At 36.4% G+C, this 15,929-nt stretch overlaps 1 protein-coding gene across 12 annotated transcripts in view; it reads right to left on the bottom strand.

Annotated features, from left to right (window-relative positions):
- Positions 1-1,347: 1,347 nt before the first annotated feature.
- NTNG1 (netrin G1) overlaps positions 1,348-15,929 on the bottom strand; it is a 167,508-nt gene continuing 152,926 nt past the window's right edge. For 11 of the 12 annotated variants that reach the window (XM_026854162.1, XM_026854160.1, XM_026854157.1 and 8 more), the window contains one exon: positions 1,348-2,560. In XM_026854162.1, coding sequence (XP_026709963.1) covers positions 2,334-2,560 — 227 coding nt within the window. In that variant the 3' untranslated portion in view covers positions 1,348-2,333. Of the gene's footprint in view, positions 2,561-5,794; positions 5,880-15,929 lie in introns of all 12 variants that reach the window. The other variant, XM_026854169.1, reaches the window with a different exon arrangement.

Raw genomic sequence — 15,929 nt, 5'->3', positions numbered from 1 at the left:
GCTAATAAGCTCTAAGAAAACTTGAATTCCATATTTTAATATCAGAAATCCACTTAATTATAGGTAATCTCCAGCTCTGCATGTCACCTGTATTAGCATTTATATTCTTGCTTGGAGTCTGCAATATAATTTTCTGTTTATTGTCATGAACATCTTTCTAATATATACCTGCAATCTTCTGTAGGCCATGGCTGGCAACCAGCCAAGATCTTAATTTATCTTTGCCTTATCTTATTTAGCCCACTGAAATTCTACATGAAGGGCCAACATGACAGCCTGAACAAGCACCAGGTTGTTGTCTTCATCATCATCATCATCTTCACAGGATTCTTTTAGAAATAAAGACTTGATTTGCCTACCTGTTTCTGGAGGCTGGGTACTGGCCTGCAAAACTTGCTTTGTAAGCAGAAAGAGCTTATCCAAGAAGGCAGTGCCCTAAATTCTGCTCTGTTCACCATTTGGAAGAGGCAGGTAGAATTTATTTCTCGCAGGAATTTTTCTTTTGCTGATTGTTTTTCATACTAGGCTATTATGTTGGTAAAATATTTACAGCCATTATGATGAAAATTACTGGGAAATCAATTCACAGACTCTTGCTACCTTTTGATTTTTAATTTTTTTTTTTTCCCCAGCACTTTGAAACACTGCTGTGGTTTTGGCTTGCCTCTCTATTCTTGCTATTCTTTTCTGTCACACTCAGTAAGTGGCCTAATAAAAGGCAGAAACAAGAATTTATTACACCTGGGCAATACTTGAAACAAACTTTAGTTGCTGGAGCAGCACTTTTTATCTCCTTGCTGCTGTATATTTTGACGTTCCTTCTAAATATTAAATGTGACTATGTTAAATTTGACTTTATTAAAAGTTAAATCTTCATGCTTTTTTTTTGTGATTGCTGCTTTTTTTGCAGTTTCTTAGGCAGTCAAGTACATATATAAACGTATCATTTTAATGAAGCTTTTGGAGAAACAATATAAGCTGTGGCTTCATTGCTGCCAGAATCCACAAAAATTGTATGAATTAAAGACTAACTCCTGAATACCTTGTAAGTTTGTCTTGGAATAATTTCTGTGGTAACTTGAGAGAACAAAGATGAGAACAACTTCTTATATGTTTTCCAAGCTTGGAATTTGACGAAATCTTCCCCAAACAAATGATTCCCTTTATGTTTAAAATAGTTTGCAAAAATAATGACAGTAGTTAAAATAAAACCAGGTTAGATCGTCATGATGTAGTTTCCACTGTTGAATCTGTTTTTTTTTCCATATACTAGGTGGCAAAATGATCAATATTTTTTTTGGTTTTGTTTTCTAAAAAGACCTTAAGAAATAGCAAAGCGTCATCCTAGAACTGTTTATGCAGGAATTTTTATTCTTTGAAATCTTCCAGTGTTAAAGCAACAAGAAAACATTTAGAATGTCCTTTGGTGGAATCTTATTACACTTGTTATATATGTAAACTGATATTCTTTGATGCCAGCACGTTGCCCATACAGAGAAATCTCTGCACAATTAAATGAAAAGAAAAAGAAAAGGACTAAATAAAAGTAATATTTTTCTCTTATCTGATTAGAATTAAATACATTAACAAATTGTCTGGTAACACAAATAGGCAATAATACAAAAAATCTACATTGTACATTATTTCAAGAAAAATAACTTCATTTGAATACAAAAGGATAAATACACTTTTTGTCCTATAGCCACTCTTGTACAGTAGGTGAACACAGCATCTTACTGATGCAGTGCTGCTAAGGTATACAAGGATATGACTGGCTTGAGTTTTATTGAGGGGGCTGTTACACATGTGCATCACTAACATCAGACAAAGAAATCTTTCAACCAACAAGGGTTACAGAGCAACGTTCACTAAAGCACAGGTTGGAAAGGATTTGGGGACTGAAGCAGGCCAATATGGCAGCTTTTACAGATTTCCTTATACCCACAATGCACTGACAGCAAAGAATGCCTTTATTTGGTCGGTCCACACACCGGGTGGAGGTACAGTAGCGCACCATATAGGAGTAGCAAATGTTTTTTAAATTCTCTTCCCAATCTGGGGGCTGTCAAAGCCATTTCAGTCCTGCGTAAGCTTTGCAGCTAGCATTGATTTGACAGAATAGGCAGCTGTCAACTTGTCTTGAGTCAGAAGTGAACAGTCTTGACTCAGAGCCCTGTCCATAACTGATTAATATGGCTTAGTTCAGTTAGGCCTTCTTAGTTGTATGTGGTTATTTTTTCTCTTGTTTCCTTTTTAAATTGAATTTAGTTTTGTTTTCATGTGGCACATTCGTTTGAAGCAGTTTGAATGTGATGCCATCAACCATACGGAGTCTAGCATATGCAGAGTCCGGTTGCTCCTAGCAGAGCAGTCAGCAGTAATAGTGGCCTGTGTGATATTGCCCCCTGGCCGGAGTTTTGGCTGCAGCCTCCTGGATCCCTTTCACACTTCAGCTTCTCACATAAAATGCCAGTGTAAGCCGGAGGGCACTGGCATCGCACATTGTTGATGCATGTTCCTCCATTCTGGCAGTGCAGTAGTTCATTGTCACATACATTTGCTGTAAGACAGCAGGGGAGGGAGGGAAAGAAAAGCAGAATAAATATAAGTTAATCTACACAAGAAACTGCAATAAAACCAGAATTAAAACACTACCTCCCCCCTCTTCCTGAGACTTGTAAACAGGGTGTGTGTTTTTTTTAAACACTTCAAGTTTGAATTTTTTATATAGTTTGATATTTTGTCACACCACTCCCCCTTTTTTTTTTTTTTTAGACTGTAGTCTTGGAGAACTGCATCATTCACTTCAGACCACTGACTATGATAATATTAATTAATGAATTAGTATGAATAATGATTAATAATGAAATGATGTGAATACCTGCCTTGTGCCAGTGTCTGCATTTTTATAGTTACTACTGAACTGGAACTGTAGGTGGGTCTGCTGTTGTTTGGAAGGCGTAATGTATCTAGAGCTTTTGGAAAGTATGAACAGTAGTTAAAAATGCAACATGGCTTTGCTGAGGTAAAAAGATCTGTATGAGAAGGCAGGGTTTTATAAACAAGAACTGCATGTATTGATGATCTGAAAAAATTACACAAAAAAGGCAAGCACAGGCAGGAAATTCAGCATGCTATTTGATAGGGATTACATGGTATATACATATGGAAATAAAAGATAATGATGTTATCTTCATTACAGATCAAATAATTCGTCTTTATAAGGTTTGATACTTTGATACAAGGGTAACTGGCATCTTAAAACTATCTTAGATATTGTAGCCTGATATAATAACTTCAGAAGTCAAACTTGTCAAAAGAGTTAAGAGAAAATAATACAGGCAAAAAGTTTTAGAGCTGCATTATCATATTTGAAAAATTGACAGCTTTACTTTGTATTACTTAATTGGAATATTTCAGTAGGTAAATATGTGCAGGTATGAAAAACATACTACTTTAATGTGTCAATCTGTGTTTTATTCCAAATGATATCACTAGTAGAATATATGGTAGATTACAGCTCTGTCTTCCCCAGGAGGGGCAATTTTATTAAAGATCTTGCACCTACTATCTAGGCAGAATGTGACAGTTAAAATTTTCACTCGGAGAATTAGGGAAAAGATTATTTGGTTTAGAAGCAGACTCAACACTATATGCTGTTTATGCATACCTTACCCTGGAAATACCCTAAATAATTCAGAATAGGGAAAATATTGTTAATTTTACTTTAAACATTGCTATTTAATGCTACAAAGAAGTTCAGTTTTATAACTGTTAATTTACTTATTTTTAGAGGCAACTCAAATATTATGAGAACTAAAATTGAAACAGTCCAAGTTCTTAAGTGATGCAATTTTACATAAATCGGTAAAATTTTGTGCACCAGCAACCTTACTTGTAATCTTATTTGTCTCGGCTTGCTTTCAGAAAAATAATGCAGTGTGGTAGAAACTCATAGATGCAGTTAAGAGAGAACAGTTAACTAAATTTTTTCAGTGATTCCTTTAGCAATCAAAGGTGTTTGCTAAGAGGTATGAATTTAATATTGTTGTCTGGTTTCTGAATTGTATGTCAAAATTTGAATAATAAAATACAACAAACAACACATTATTGGTGACAGTCATATGTCTGAATGTTTATGTTTTCATATACAAGAAATAGTGTTTATATTATGTACAAGGAACAGTAAATCACCACCAAATAAATGTGATTATATTAAAAACCCAGAGAAATATAATGATAATGGGCCAAAAACCCCGAACCGTATTTTAAAAGTCAGTATTTGAGTTACATCTCTTATCACTGAGGCTATGTATCTTTAAAGCTGGCTTTATTATTGATATTGTATATATTTAGCTGCATCTATATGCACAATCAAAATACTTTATCTGATGGTACAGCTACTGAATGTGCTAGTTCTAGACTACTCATTGCTGGGATGCTTTCTACAGTTCAGGCAATGAAAATGGTGAAATATCTGTCCCATCAATACTGACCATTGTTTGTCTCGAATAATTGAGTGGAATTCAATAGTTAATTAAATACCACTTCTTAAACAGCAGATGAGATATTTCACTTTGTGTTTGGCCCAGAATATATTATCTAAATTTTCCCAAGTATTCAGTAAAACAAATTTATTTTCCAATAGCTTCCCTATTTTTAAACTCATTTTGACAACTATAGCCTGTAATTTTAAAAGGTCATCAGCCCAGATTCTGCTCTGTAGTTACAGATTGCTGGAGATGGGTGACTGAAGTGGTGTGTTGCTATATGCTGGCTGTTCTGCCTGACACACAGATGCAGGCTGCTATTAAATTCCTCTAATCACTGCTGTCTACAGAATTCTGGATACAATGTTGTCGATGCTGATTTTTAAATCAGACCATTTATTTCTCATTAAAAGTTTTAAAAATATCCTTAAAGAACGGATGGATCAAAAGCTTCTCCGTCATTATGCTTGCATGCTTTTAAAAATCTGCCCACAGAAACACGTTAAAGTTAAAACAGTAGATTTTAATTTTCTCAGTGAACTACTATGTAGCTGAAAATTATTGAATTGTTAATCTTGTATTGTCACAGATTTTTGTCCTCACTTTCATCCTTGTATCTCTTTCTCTTGCACACACACATGTACACACATATATGTATCATGTAGATAGCAACTGTGGTGATTTGGAAGTTAAATGAAACAATTCTGAACATGTTATGAAATCTCATTATTTATTTTTTGCCAATTTTGTTTTAATTTTATTCTGACCAACTCTAATACCATTTCCACCTTCCCAAAAGCATGGTCAGGATTACTTTTAAGGCTTTAATATTAACTAATCATGTTTATTCAGTTTAGCAATTGGATTAGCTGTAGTTAATGTGTAGCACATCATCAGCATAAAGAAAAGTACTTTCACTGGAATTTAAAACAAAATTTATGCCTTAAACAAAAATAGTAGACATGCTGCCAAAGCAAGGCAAGTATGTTAATTGTTATGAACATTAACAATGTTTCTAATGTTAACAGTATTCTTCTAGGATACATGTTACAGCATGTTTTATTTCAGAAGAGGTTTTACTCAGAGAAGGCAGGCACCTGGGAGCTTGCAAGGCAGGACCTTGCACAGACCCCTTGCTCTGTGTGGAAGCCCAAGGAGAGCTGGCACTGGTGGGTGCAGGTAGGGCTGGTGGAGCCCCAGCATGTGCCTGGCCCTTGGCCTTTTAGTTTCTCCAAGCAGCAGGAGCAGTGAGCCTGGCAGTACAGGGCCTTCCTGCCCATTGTACCCCTCCTACCTTCTCCTACCTGCCATGCCCTTGCCCCTTCTTATACTCCAAGCAGTGAAATGTTGCCTCTACTGCTGAGAGGTGTTGGACCAGCTCTGCTTTATCTTCATCATTAAAAGAAACAATGGTGAAATATTAGTTTTAATTAATCTGAAAGGCATCAGGTATCAAGTTCTGATCAACGAATAAAACCCAGAGAAGTGATGCAAGTAAAAGAGCTAATTCTGAAGTAATCACACATCACTATTAAGACTTGTGTGACTGAATTAGCTGTGGGTTTGCTGGCAGATCTTAATTAATTAGAAGACAAGATATCAAATTGACTGTTTCAGAAAAAGAGAGATACCAGATTTGCTCTGGAGAGCTTTGCAGGCCTTCTGGGGGGATATTTCTGAGCACAGTCTCCAGATCTGTGCTACTGCGGGAAGTGAAATATTTGAAGTAAAATAAAGGAAAAATTTACTGTTATTTTCATAATTCAGCAATTTACAATTCAAGGTACAGTCCAATTATGGCATCCTTAAAACACTATCCAAGGGAAACAGAAAAAAGCCACATGTAAAAATGAATAGCTATTTGATGCTTTTCTGTCCTTGGGGCAATGCCCCCTCCCCCCTCCAAACCAACAAACCCCTGAAATTAGTAATTATTTTTGAACTAAAATGTAACATCTTTTCCAAAGTAATCATTAATAAAATTTTTTTTTTTTTTTTTTTTTTTTTTTTTTTAAGGATAAGACCTCAAAGTCACAAAATATTATTGATTTGTAATTCCAAAGTTACTACATTTGGAAATGGACTAAAAAAGGGAAACAAAGGGAAAATACCCAGCTCAAGCAGTTGAGGGGGTAAGTGATGTATTGGTGTTTCATAGACTTTATATTGCGTATTTAATGAAATGTATTGAGAGTAGCATAGTTGTTTGACAAATATCTACTTTCCTCTTAAATGTTCAAATCTGAATAATACATGAAAATTTCTGAGTCTGCCCAAAATTCAACTTTAATACCTTTGCAGCTTCTAGAAAGAGAAGACTGACAACTATGGCTGATTTTAGTTCTGAATGAAACATCAATACAGACCCAGTAACACAAATACAAGTCTTGTACTCTTCGATCTGGAGGGCCACCTCAGGCATAGCATTGTACTGTTGGCTTATGTTTTCTGCTGACTGTTTGGGCAGCTTCAGAGCACATGCACAGGGCTTCTGGTCTGCATACTGCTCAGACAGAAAACCAACACGCTATTGGACTTAAACACAGTTTTCTTTAGCATTGTCTCTTTTGTTAAGGCCATCTAAGAGGGAAGAAAATACATTTTGTACCTTTCCTTGTGCTACTTCAGTTTTTCTACAGCTTGTCTACAGTAGCATCTTATTCCGGTGGGTCAGCCACATGAATATGAGAAAAGACAGGCTACTGACTTAAAACCAAGAAATTAATGTATTCAAAAGGAGACCTTTTTTTGACCTGGGATAGGTGGTGTTCACTTTCTGCATCAAAATCTGGATTTATTATTAAATTTTCATTGTTTCTTGTGACTAGCATAAAGACCATTAATGATAAAGTCACAGAAACAAAACTTTTTATTAGAGGTCCTTGCTTCCTTTCTTGAATTATGAAGTCTGTCATTTCAAGCCATGTCTTGTATGATCTCTCCCATCACTTTTTCTTCAGTGTGCTCTTTTTGTGTTAACATTTGTTACAGCCTTCTTTCTCCCTCTCTTTTAAAATCCATCACTTCACTTTTCTCATTTTTGTCTCCCACATCATAAGTATTAGAGTCCCTGGACAGGTTGGTGGATTGACAGCTCTCAATATATTATGCGACATTTTGGTCTATTCTAAAGCCCTGATGCCAGCTTTGACCCTACCTCTGCTGCAGTGAATTTTCCATACTGTTTGTCAGTAGTTTGTGTGAATGGCACTGCTGAAATCCTGAGAATTTTTTGATCTTGGATTCCACCCATTGTTCATAACTTTGAAAGCATGCAGGTCTAGTGGCTGAAGAAATTATTCTTGGCAATTTTTTTTTCTCTAATGCATCTGTTTCCTTGGTACTTCTTATCTAGTACAGAATGTTACTTGAATTCATTTAAGAGGAAGTTTTCAGCACACATGCTAACAGAATATTCTGTCCTGGCATAAGAAGTGAGTAAAAAACCAAGCATAGTGAAACCCATGTTTTCAGTAATGATGTTCATAGGTAGCTTCAATATATGCAGTGGTTGTCTATATATATAGACAACTGTGAGCAGCACATTGAAATGCCATGAAAAAATTAGGAGGTTTCATCTCAGTACAGAAATAAGTTCAGTAAATTGAGGCCAAGCACAAGTGATTTCTTGTCAAATACAGAATTAATTCCTATGAATACTATAAAGATCCTGTAACTAACATATATTATTCTCTAAGAACGCAATACTTTATTCAATGAATGGCAAAAGCAATCACAGAATACTAAAGAAAATTCAACAAACAAGGAAGCTTGTGTGTATGCCTAGTAAGAATATGGACATCTACAAATACAAAGAGCAAACATGCACAAGAAAACCTCTGCAGTTATGAAGGTATTAGTAATGTTTTTCTCACAATCTGTCAGATAGATATTAATGGAACTGTGGAATGCAAAACACTTAGTCTCATTCAAATGTAAAGGTTTAAAATTGTTTTCAGTTGTATCAGAACATAAGTGACCACAATCAAAATATTTTCAAATTGCCAGAGTTAGCAACAACAAATTATTTCCATTATTTGGAAACAGTCCTAAAAACACAATATATACTTGTAACGTGTTAAAGATCTTTATGTGGAGCTCTAGTGACTCATGAGATTTCACCCCTATAAAGTAAATACTAGGAAAGAGGATATAAGGGTTTGGGGAAAACTTGTAAGTAGTTAGGCTTCTTCTAAAAGGTTACAACTACTGCTGTTACAATTAGTGTGGCACAGCATGTGACAAACCCTCAATTTTTTAGAATTTAAGTATCTTATCAATTTGAATAACCAGTAGCTAATAATTGACTTGGAGGTTTTGTCACTTAGATTTGTCCCCTTGCCTTCCAATTAGTTCTACTGTTAGATTATTGTTAGAATTTATTTTACTGTTATCAGTTACAAGTACTGCCAAATGTTTTTTAAATGTTTTGCTACCATGAATATGTGTGTCAGTGTTGATCAGACTTCTTTAGTGGTTTTAAACCACAGACATACTTGTTATGAAAGGCAGTTATTGCTCTTTTAAACAAGATATTCATAATATTTTGGTTTTTTGAAGTGACACTAATTCAACAGTTGCTGTAGTGGGATCAGTAAAACTATCTCAGGATACTGTCAAATCAAGACAAGGTAGATGCTTTGCTTTGATAACCTGAAAAAAACCCCCATGGTTTGTGCTTATTTACCAAGGCACATTCTGAAGTTAAGACAAAATAAATCAGTGTCGACAAGTACAAGCCTAAACCGTATCCTACTGTGTCAAAATTATGGTCATAAAATGACAAACATTAATACAAAGATCTCTGGTGCAAAGTTGAAACAATGCTGTGATTAATTATATTGCCATCAATACAAGGAAATAAACATTGACCAAGTGAGAGCAGTTTCTAAAGGCAGACATCTCAATCTTGACTTGTCTTAGAAATGCTTGTTAGAGGCACAACTGAAATGACACTTGATTTTTTATCAAACCAGTTCTATTAAGTTATCAGAGAGTAAATGAATAGGTGGGTAATGGATGTACTGTGTTTGCTGAAAATTTCTGGTAGAATTTTTAGATTGTTTGCCTGCATGTAATGTCTGTTCTTTCTGCACAAATCTCACTTCAGAGCTAAGTGGGTTCTAATCAAATTGCAGGAAAAGTCTTCAGAGTTTCTACAAGAAGATGCAGCTACTATTCAGAGCTCTCCCCAACGCACAGCCACAGGATGGATGGTGATTCCTCTCTCCTGTAAATAGCTACCAATTTATCATAGCATCCACATGGGTAAGCTTAGTTGATTACATTTCACTACCGAAAGTGCAAAATCCTCTACAGAGCAAATTTTATTTTAACTATGGTCTAAGGATAGCAGAGGTAGAAAGTTACTCTATTTCACAGGTTGTGTCTGTGCTTTCTCATTTTCCATCTCTATTCTTAATCTAAAATCCTTGGATTTAATTAATAAAAGTTAATGAAAACAAATACATCAAGTCTGTCAAAAGGACAAGGGGGAGAACTGAGTTTTGGAATGGATATTTTTGCATGATAGAGAAGCCACAGTAGCTTTGGCAGAAACAACACAATATTGCTTGTTAAGATGGCTGAAAACAAATCCACATTTAGTTATCTGAGAATTATGGTGGAGATAATACCTTCTGATCTTCCTCGGTTTCAGGAAATGATTGATTAACCTTTCAGTATTCTGATTTTGATGGTTCTAATTTTACACTTCGCCAAAAGAGGATGATTCCCAAAGTGGGGAAAAAATTTTTCCCATTCTTTTTATTGCTTTGCTTATGGAGGAGAACCACTGAATTGGTATGACCCTTCTCATATTTTAGGATAATCTCAGGAAAGCAATAAACTACATCATTGCTTTAGTTGCTCGAAAGGGACCACATACCTCTATCATTCATATACCACTTACAAAGCTGTAAGCTGCAGTGCCATTATTTCTATCTTCCTGGAGATAAATGAACATTCTTACATGATCTGTCTTCTCTTCCCTTAATTAGGAAGAGAAGCAATTTGAAACTACAGGATTTTTTTTTTTTTTTTTTGTCTAGTGCCAACAGCAAGGTCAGGGTTTAGATGTAACCACTATCAATAACAACTGGCTAAGCACAAAAACTTCTCAGATAGAGAAGATGGAGTGGTCATCAGAAGGCCCCGAACAGTTGGAGGGTGAGATTTGGTTCCCTAAATACAAGCAGTTACTGCCATTAGAGGTGCCAGAGGGCATTTCAGACGTTTATGGAGCTGGCAGGTGTGTTGTAAGAGCTGGGAGAGATTTAGGCTTGTGGGAGCAGTGGCAGGAAGCCTGCCGGGAGCTGCCTGCGTGTCCTGGGCAGCTCCTGGGCCCTGGGAGTGCTGCGGGCGGTGGGTGCTGTGGGCAGGCTGCAGCCCTCCTGCCCGCAGGCTCTCCGCCGGGCGCACGGCTCCCCCGCCCGCGTTCCACGTCTGCTCTGGTCTGGTGCAGCTGTGCAGCGCTGGATGTGGCTCTTGTGGAACCCCCTAAACTGTGAGCAAGGGCTGTGAAAAGTCTCATCTGAGTCCTCCGCCCAAGCACCCTCTGCCCACCAGCCTGGGAGTGTATTTGAATGCGGGCCCTTGCCTGAGCGACCTGGTGGGCTCAGCCCATCCTGGCCTCGCTCCTCTGAGCTCCTGGTGTGGCCCAGACCTGCTTCGCCACTGGCGGCTTGTCTGGCAGCCTGCAGGCCCCCACTGAGCCCCTGGAGCTGCTCCGCTCGCCTGGCTTGGGTGCTGCAGGAGGGAGCCCGAGCTGGGGAGCTCCCTGCCCTGCCACCCCCATTCCCCTTCCCCCACCAGTCCCCTCCTGCTCCTGGCTTGCTGTCTCCTCTGGAACCACCAACTGCCATTGCTCCTTAGCACTGACACTGGACACCTATGGTCAGGCAGTTCAGTCCTACCCAGAAAGCTCTGCCTGAACAGCAGCATTTTCAGCTTCATGCATGACAATAGGATTTTCTTGCACGTTCCCAAAACTATTAAACAGACCTGCAACAAGTACTGCTTTTATAGAGCACAGAAAGGCAGAAGAAAGCTGGGAGAGCAAACCAAAGCAGGTGTATGCCCAGGTCAGCAATTCAGACACATGACTATAAATTATATAAGAAGCTGAATGTTCCCACATCCTTAGCTGCTAGGGTGTTTGACTTGCAATAATGTTTCAGACACAAAAGAATGCAAATAATTTCTCTTCCTCTACAAAGACAAAAGCTTTTCTTCCTGACATTCTTCCCAATGAATGCTGCATTGAACACTTTTAAAACCCACAAAATAGTGCCACACACTTACTACTTTATTTGGCAGCAAAACCAGAGAAGATAATCACAACTGAAAAGATTTCCTAATGATACTCTAACAATTATTTTCCTAAACTTTTTTAGGGAAGGGGAGCGAGTGAGAGAATATGTTGATGGCTTCTATTAATAATTCCACAGTAGTATTAATCTGAGGAAAAATACTGGCTGTATTGGTATTCCTCAAAACATCTGCATGGTGCTGGGTCCTGAAGTGCTTCATCCACAAAACTTTAAATGATTTCAGAGAGCTGCTGAGTGAGAACTGTAAGATTAATTGTAATCTTATGTTATTTAATGACAGTATTTAAAATAAATCATTCTTTCCTAATTTTTTTCTCCCCAGATATATGATATATTTGTATATGTGTGTGTACTCTGGCAATTTGAGCAAAAGTGTTCATGATGTGTTTGGTAAAGAAGAGGAGACTAATGAGTTATTTAAAGTTTTTATTGCCCAAAACAACATAGTTGTTGTAGCTTAATAACGTATGTCCTGGTTTTGGTGTTAAGAAAGAGCTAAATTATTAATAACCAGCTTAGTATCACTCAGAGGTTCTCACTGCAGGTTCTGCAAATTTTATTTTACAATACTTGCTGTGTATAGCAAATATTATACAGAAAAATTATTTGAATTCAAAGTAATAATTTTGCATTGTAATGGGTAGTGTTTTAAAGATGACAGTTTATTCTTTACACAGAAGATGTTATATTCATGTCAAGTTAAATTTTGAACACTGCTATTCTAATGTTATTTGTGATCTAAAATAATTTGAATGTTGCAAACTTTCTTCTCACTGCTTTGACTTAAAGCCAACTGCATGGGGCATTTTGAAAAATTAGTAATGAAATCTAATGGAAATAAATGTTTTGATCAACTTCGAAACAACATAAAATAGCATTTGTAATGGAAACATCAGCAATCTTTAATTACACTATAATAAATATTAAAAATATTAAAATGGAGTAGCTCTGTAACAAAAAAAAGGGAGACACACATAAGTGTGATTATAATCAGCTATATTATAGTGACCACAAGTAAGGGTAAAGCCAAGTTTATATTTATATGTCATTACATATTCCTCTTGTGTGCATTTTTCAAAACAGAGAGCTTTAAGATACCAGGATAATATTCTACTACAGGGGACCAAAACACTAATGTGCAAAATATATAGTGTAGAATCTCTTAGGAGATGAAAATTCAGAGTTTATGTGAACATTTGTTACAATGAAAGGTAAAGGTACAACATTTATATGGTTCCTACAAAACGTATGAGATGTGAGGGATATATATATATATATATATATATATATATAATATAGTTAAAGCAACAATGCTGGGAAGCAGGAGATCTTATTTCTGAATCTACATTGATTTATTGTTTTGAATGTGGATGAAATGCTTCAGAGTGCTTTTGTTGAGCTAGCTCTAGAATTGGGATAAAAACACTGCCCCGTAGGTCTCTCAAAGCTCTTCAGAATTAGAGTTGTTATTGTCAGTGAACAATGGAGAAGTGGTGCCAAGGAAAATCAAATGATTTGCCTATGCTAAGAAAAGAAGGGAATGAACGCAGGTCTTCTGAATTCCAGTTCTATTTCCTAGATTGCGCTGTTTATTAGATAAATGAAATAGCAGAGTTGATTACTGTTTCCAAGGGAGTTTGGAGACTCTCAGCTATAAAAAGGCTTATAAACTATGAAGTTTAAAAAAGGAATATGCAATGTTTTCCACTTAAGTGTCATATGCAATTGCATAAGATGTTTAAATATTCTGACAATTAGAAATACCAATGTTATGTATGTACCTCCTTCTAATTTCACTAGTCAGAAATTTAGCAGCTTCATATTCATATATCAGGAACATGATAAAGATTCACAAATGGTTTTTATCCCTTCTGCTTTATCTTGGCATTTAAAAATATTATCTTTTATTTTCTATTTACAATTATTACAGTAAAATTTAAAAATGACACTCAACAGGCATATTCTTATACCATAATTCCTCTCTGAGATATACTGGATGATGATATCCTCTCCTGTAAGTGGGATTTTAATTGGTGTAATGTTTTACTTTCCTACTCTTTTCATCAGATTATCAATAAGATGACTCAAACAGCTGGCGTGTAGCACTCAGCAAAAATGAGAACTAATAAATTCATGTATCAAATAATTAAAGCTATTAGCTGCTTCAGGATAGTTTTCATCAACAATATTTATTGCTACACACAGACTTACTGTTGGTATCATTGTGCATTTATCTTCATGACAGAGCAGCCATTAGATGGGAAAACATAGATAAGAGATGCTTGCTTTCTAACACAATCCTCTTCAGGCACACTAGTTTTTCTGCAATGTGCTATGCAGGTGTAACCAGTGTGATAGGCTTAGCCAGTATTTTAGCTGGAAACACTTTTAAAACTGACTTATGACATCACTCAGCAAAAATGTCCAAAAGATGCTCACATCAAAACACAAAATAACTCTAATTATTTTGCCTCTTAACAAAATTTCCAAGGCTCTGATTATTTATTTATCTTTTCAAAAGGGATGTATTGATAACGACGCAGTTAGAATTCCTAATTCATTATCACACATTGACCAGTACAGATGAAGACTGCATACAGCCAACCTAAATATTTTTCGAAATAATATTATGCAGGCTACTACTCCTAAGTTACTGCAATAGTAACAGGATTTCACTACTCTCATTTTATCAACTAGACAATTTTGCTACAATGTAGAAAACGTCTGAATAACAACAGATGTGTCTGAGACTTAGAAAGAGAGCCCTGCTTGTTTGGGTTAATGTCTGAAAAGTTCTTTCTACAAAGACATGAACTAAAGATAATGCCTCTAAACATGGATGTTGATATATGACAAAATGTTAAAATAATTCAAGATATTAAAAAGCCCAGAGTTAAGACTCTCATGAATAAGAAGCTTCCCTCTCTGCTTTATATGGTTCTTGCATTACTTTTGACATGCTGATTAACATATTTATTTATGTTTATCAATCCTGATGCACAAAGGTGTTAAATTTTAATTGTTCGTGAAGACCGAAATAACCTAAGATCCTCAAGGAATAGATAACTGCAAAATATGCTTTAACTTCAAAGTACTAGCTTTATTTAAAATTATTTTATCCTATTTTTAGATTGTGGTCATGCCAGAGTTGAAAAAACAAAGATATTTTTATTAATCTAGACAAAGTAAATTACTCAATAATCAATGTGTTATATATTTCTAAAGATAAAGTGTATAAATACCCTTAAACTTCACGATGAAGAAAAAGAATTGTTACTCAAAAAGTCTTCTGCTCTCAAGACTGAAACACCAAGACCTTGGTCATTTTCTCATGCTCCTCAGAAGCTGTGCATGTAACATTGTTACCCATTCATATACTTACCTTTGGTTTAGAGAAGGAAGGTCATACAAGAAATGCTCATTTTTTATGGAAACGTACTTCTAAAATGTTGTATATTCTTTTAAAACATAATGTCTGAGTATATTTTAAACCATAATGTCTGAGTATATTTCTTTGTAGAACTTTCAAAGAAAATGGAAACAGATTTCTGCTAAATAGAATTTGGATGATGAAGCTGTATTTATTTTTTGGGTCCAGTCCTGTCCTCTGCCCCAAACATCTTCCCTTGCATACCTTTACCTTCCAAATCCTGAACCCCCACAACCCCTATCACATGCTTGTCCTTCTCTTAGCAGCCTTGGCAGTGATGACAATGGAAATCTGGCTTCTCAGACTGCAGCTCTGTGTGTATTCCTTTTTGTCTCCTATGATGGGAGCCGCTGTTTGCTGCATGCCTGTGTAGAGTGCTGGCTGATGGGTGCACATGATATTGGAGGATGAGAAAAGGCTGTAATTCCAGGTAGAATTATTTTTTTGTAGGACTGGTCTATGCTGGGACCCTTGTGAGGGCTCAAACACTAAGGTGAAACACCAAGCCTCCTCCTGCTCCATGAAGCCACATGGCAAGCATGGCCAGCCAGCACATAAGGCCCACCTCTGCACAGACGTGTGCCATCTTGGGCAGCAGAGACTCCAACGTGGTTCCGGATCAGGTTTGAAACACAGGCCCAGTGGAGTGAGAGCATGAGAGGCGTGTGCAATGCAAAG

This window comes from Athene cunicularia (genome assembly GCF_003259725.1).
Source record: "Athene cunicularia isolate RWA chromosome 8 unlocalized genomic scaffold, athCun1 chr8_part1, whole genome shotgun sequence".
Classification (NCBI taxonomy): Eukaryota; Metazoa; Chordata; class Aves; order Strigiformes; family Strigidae; genus Athene; species Athene cunicularia.
Note: the sequence above shows the minus strand (reverse complement) of the source record. Positions and strands in the feature narration are given on the sequence as shown.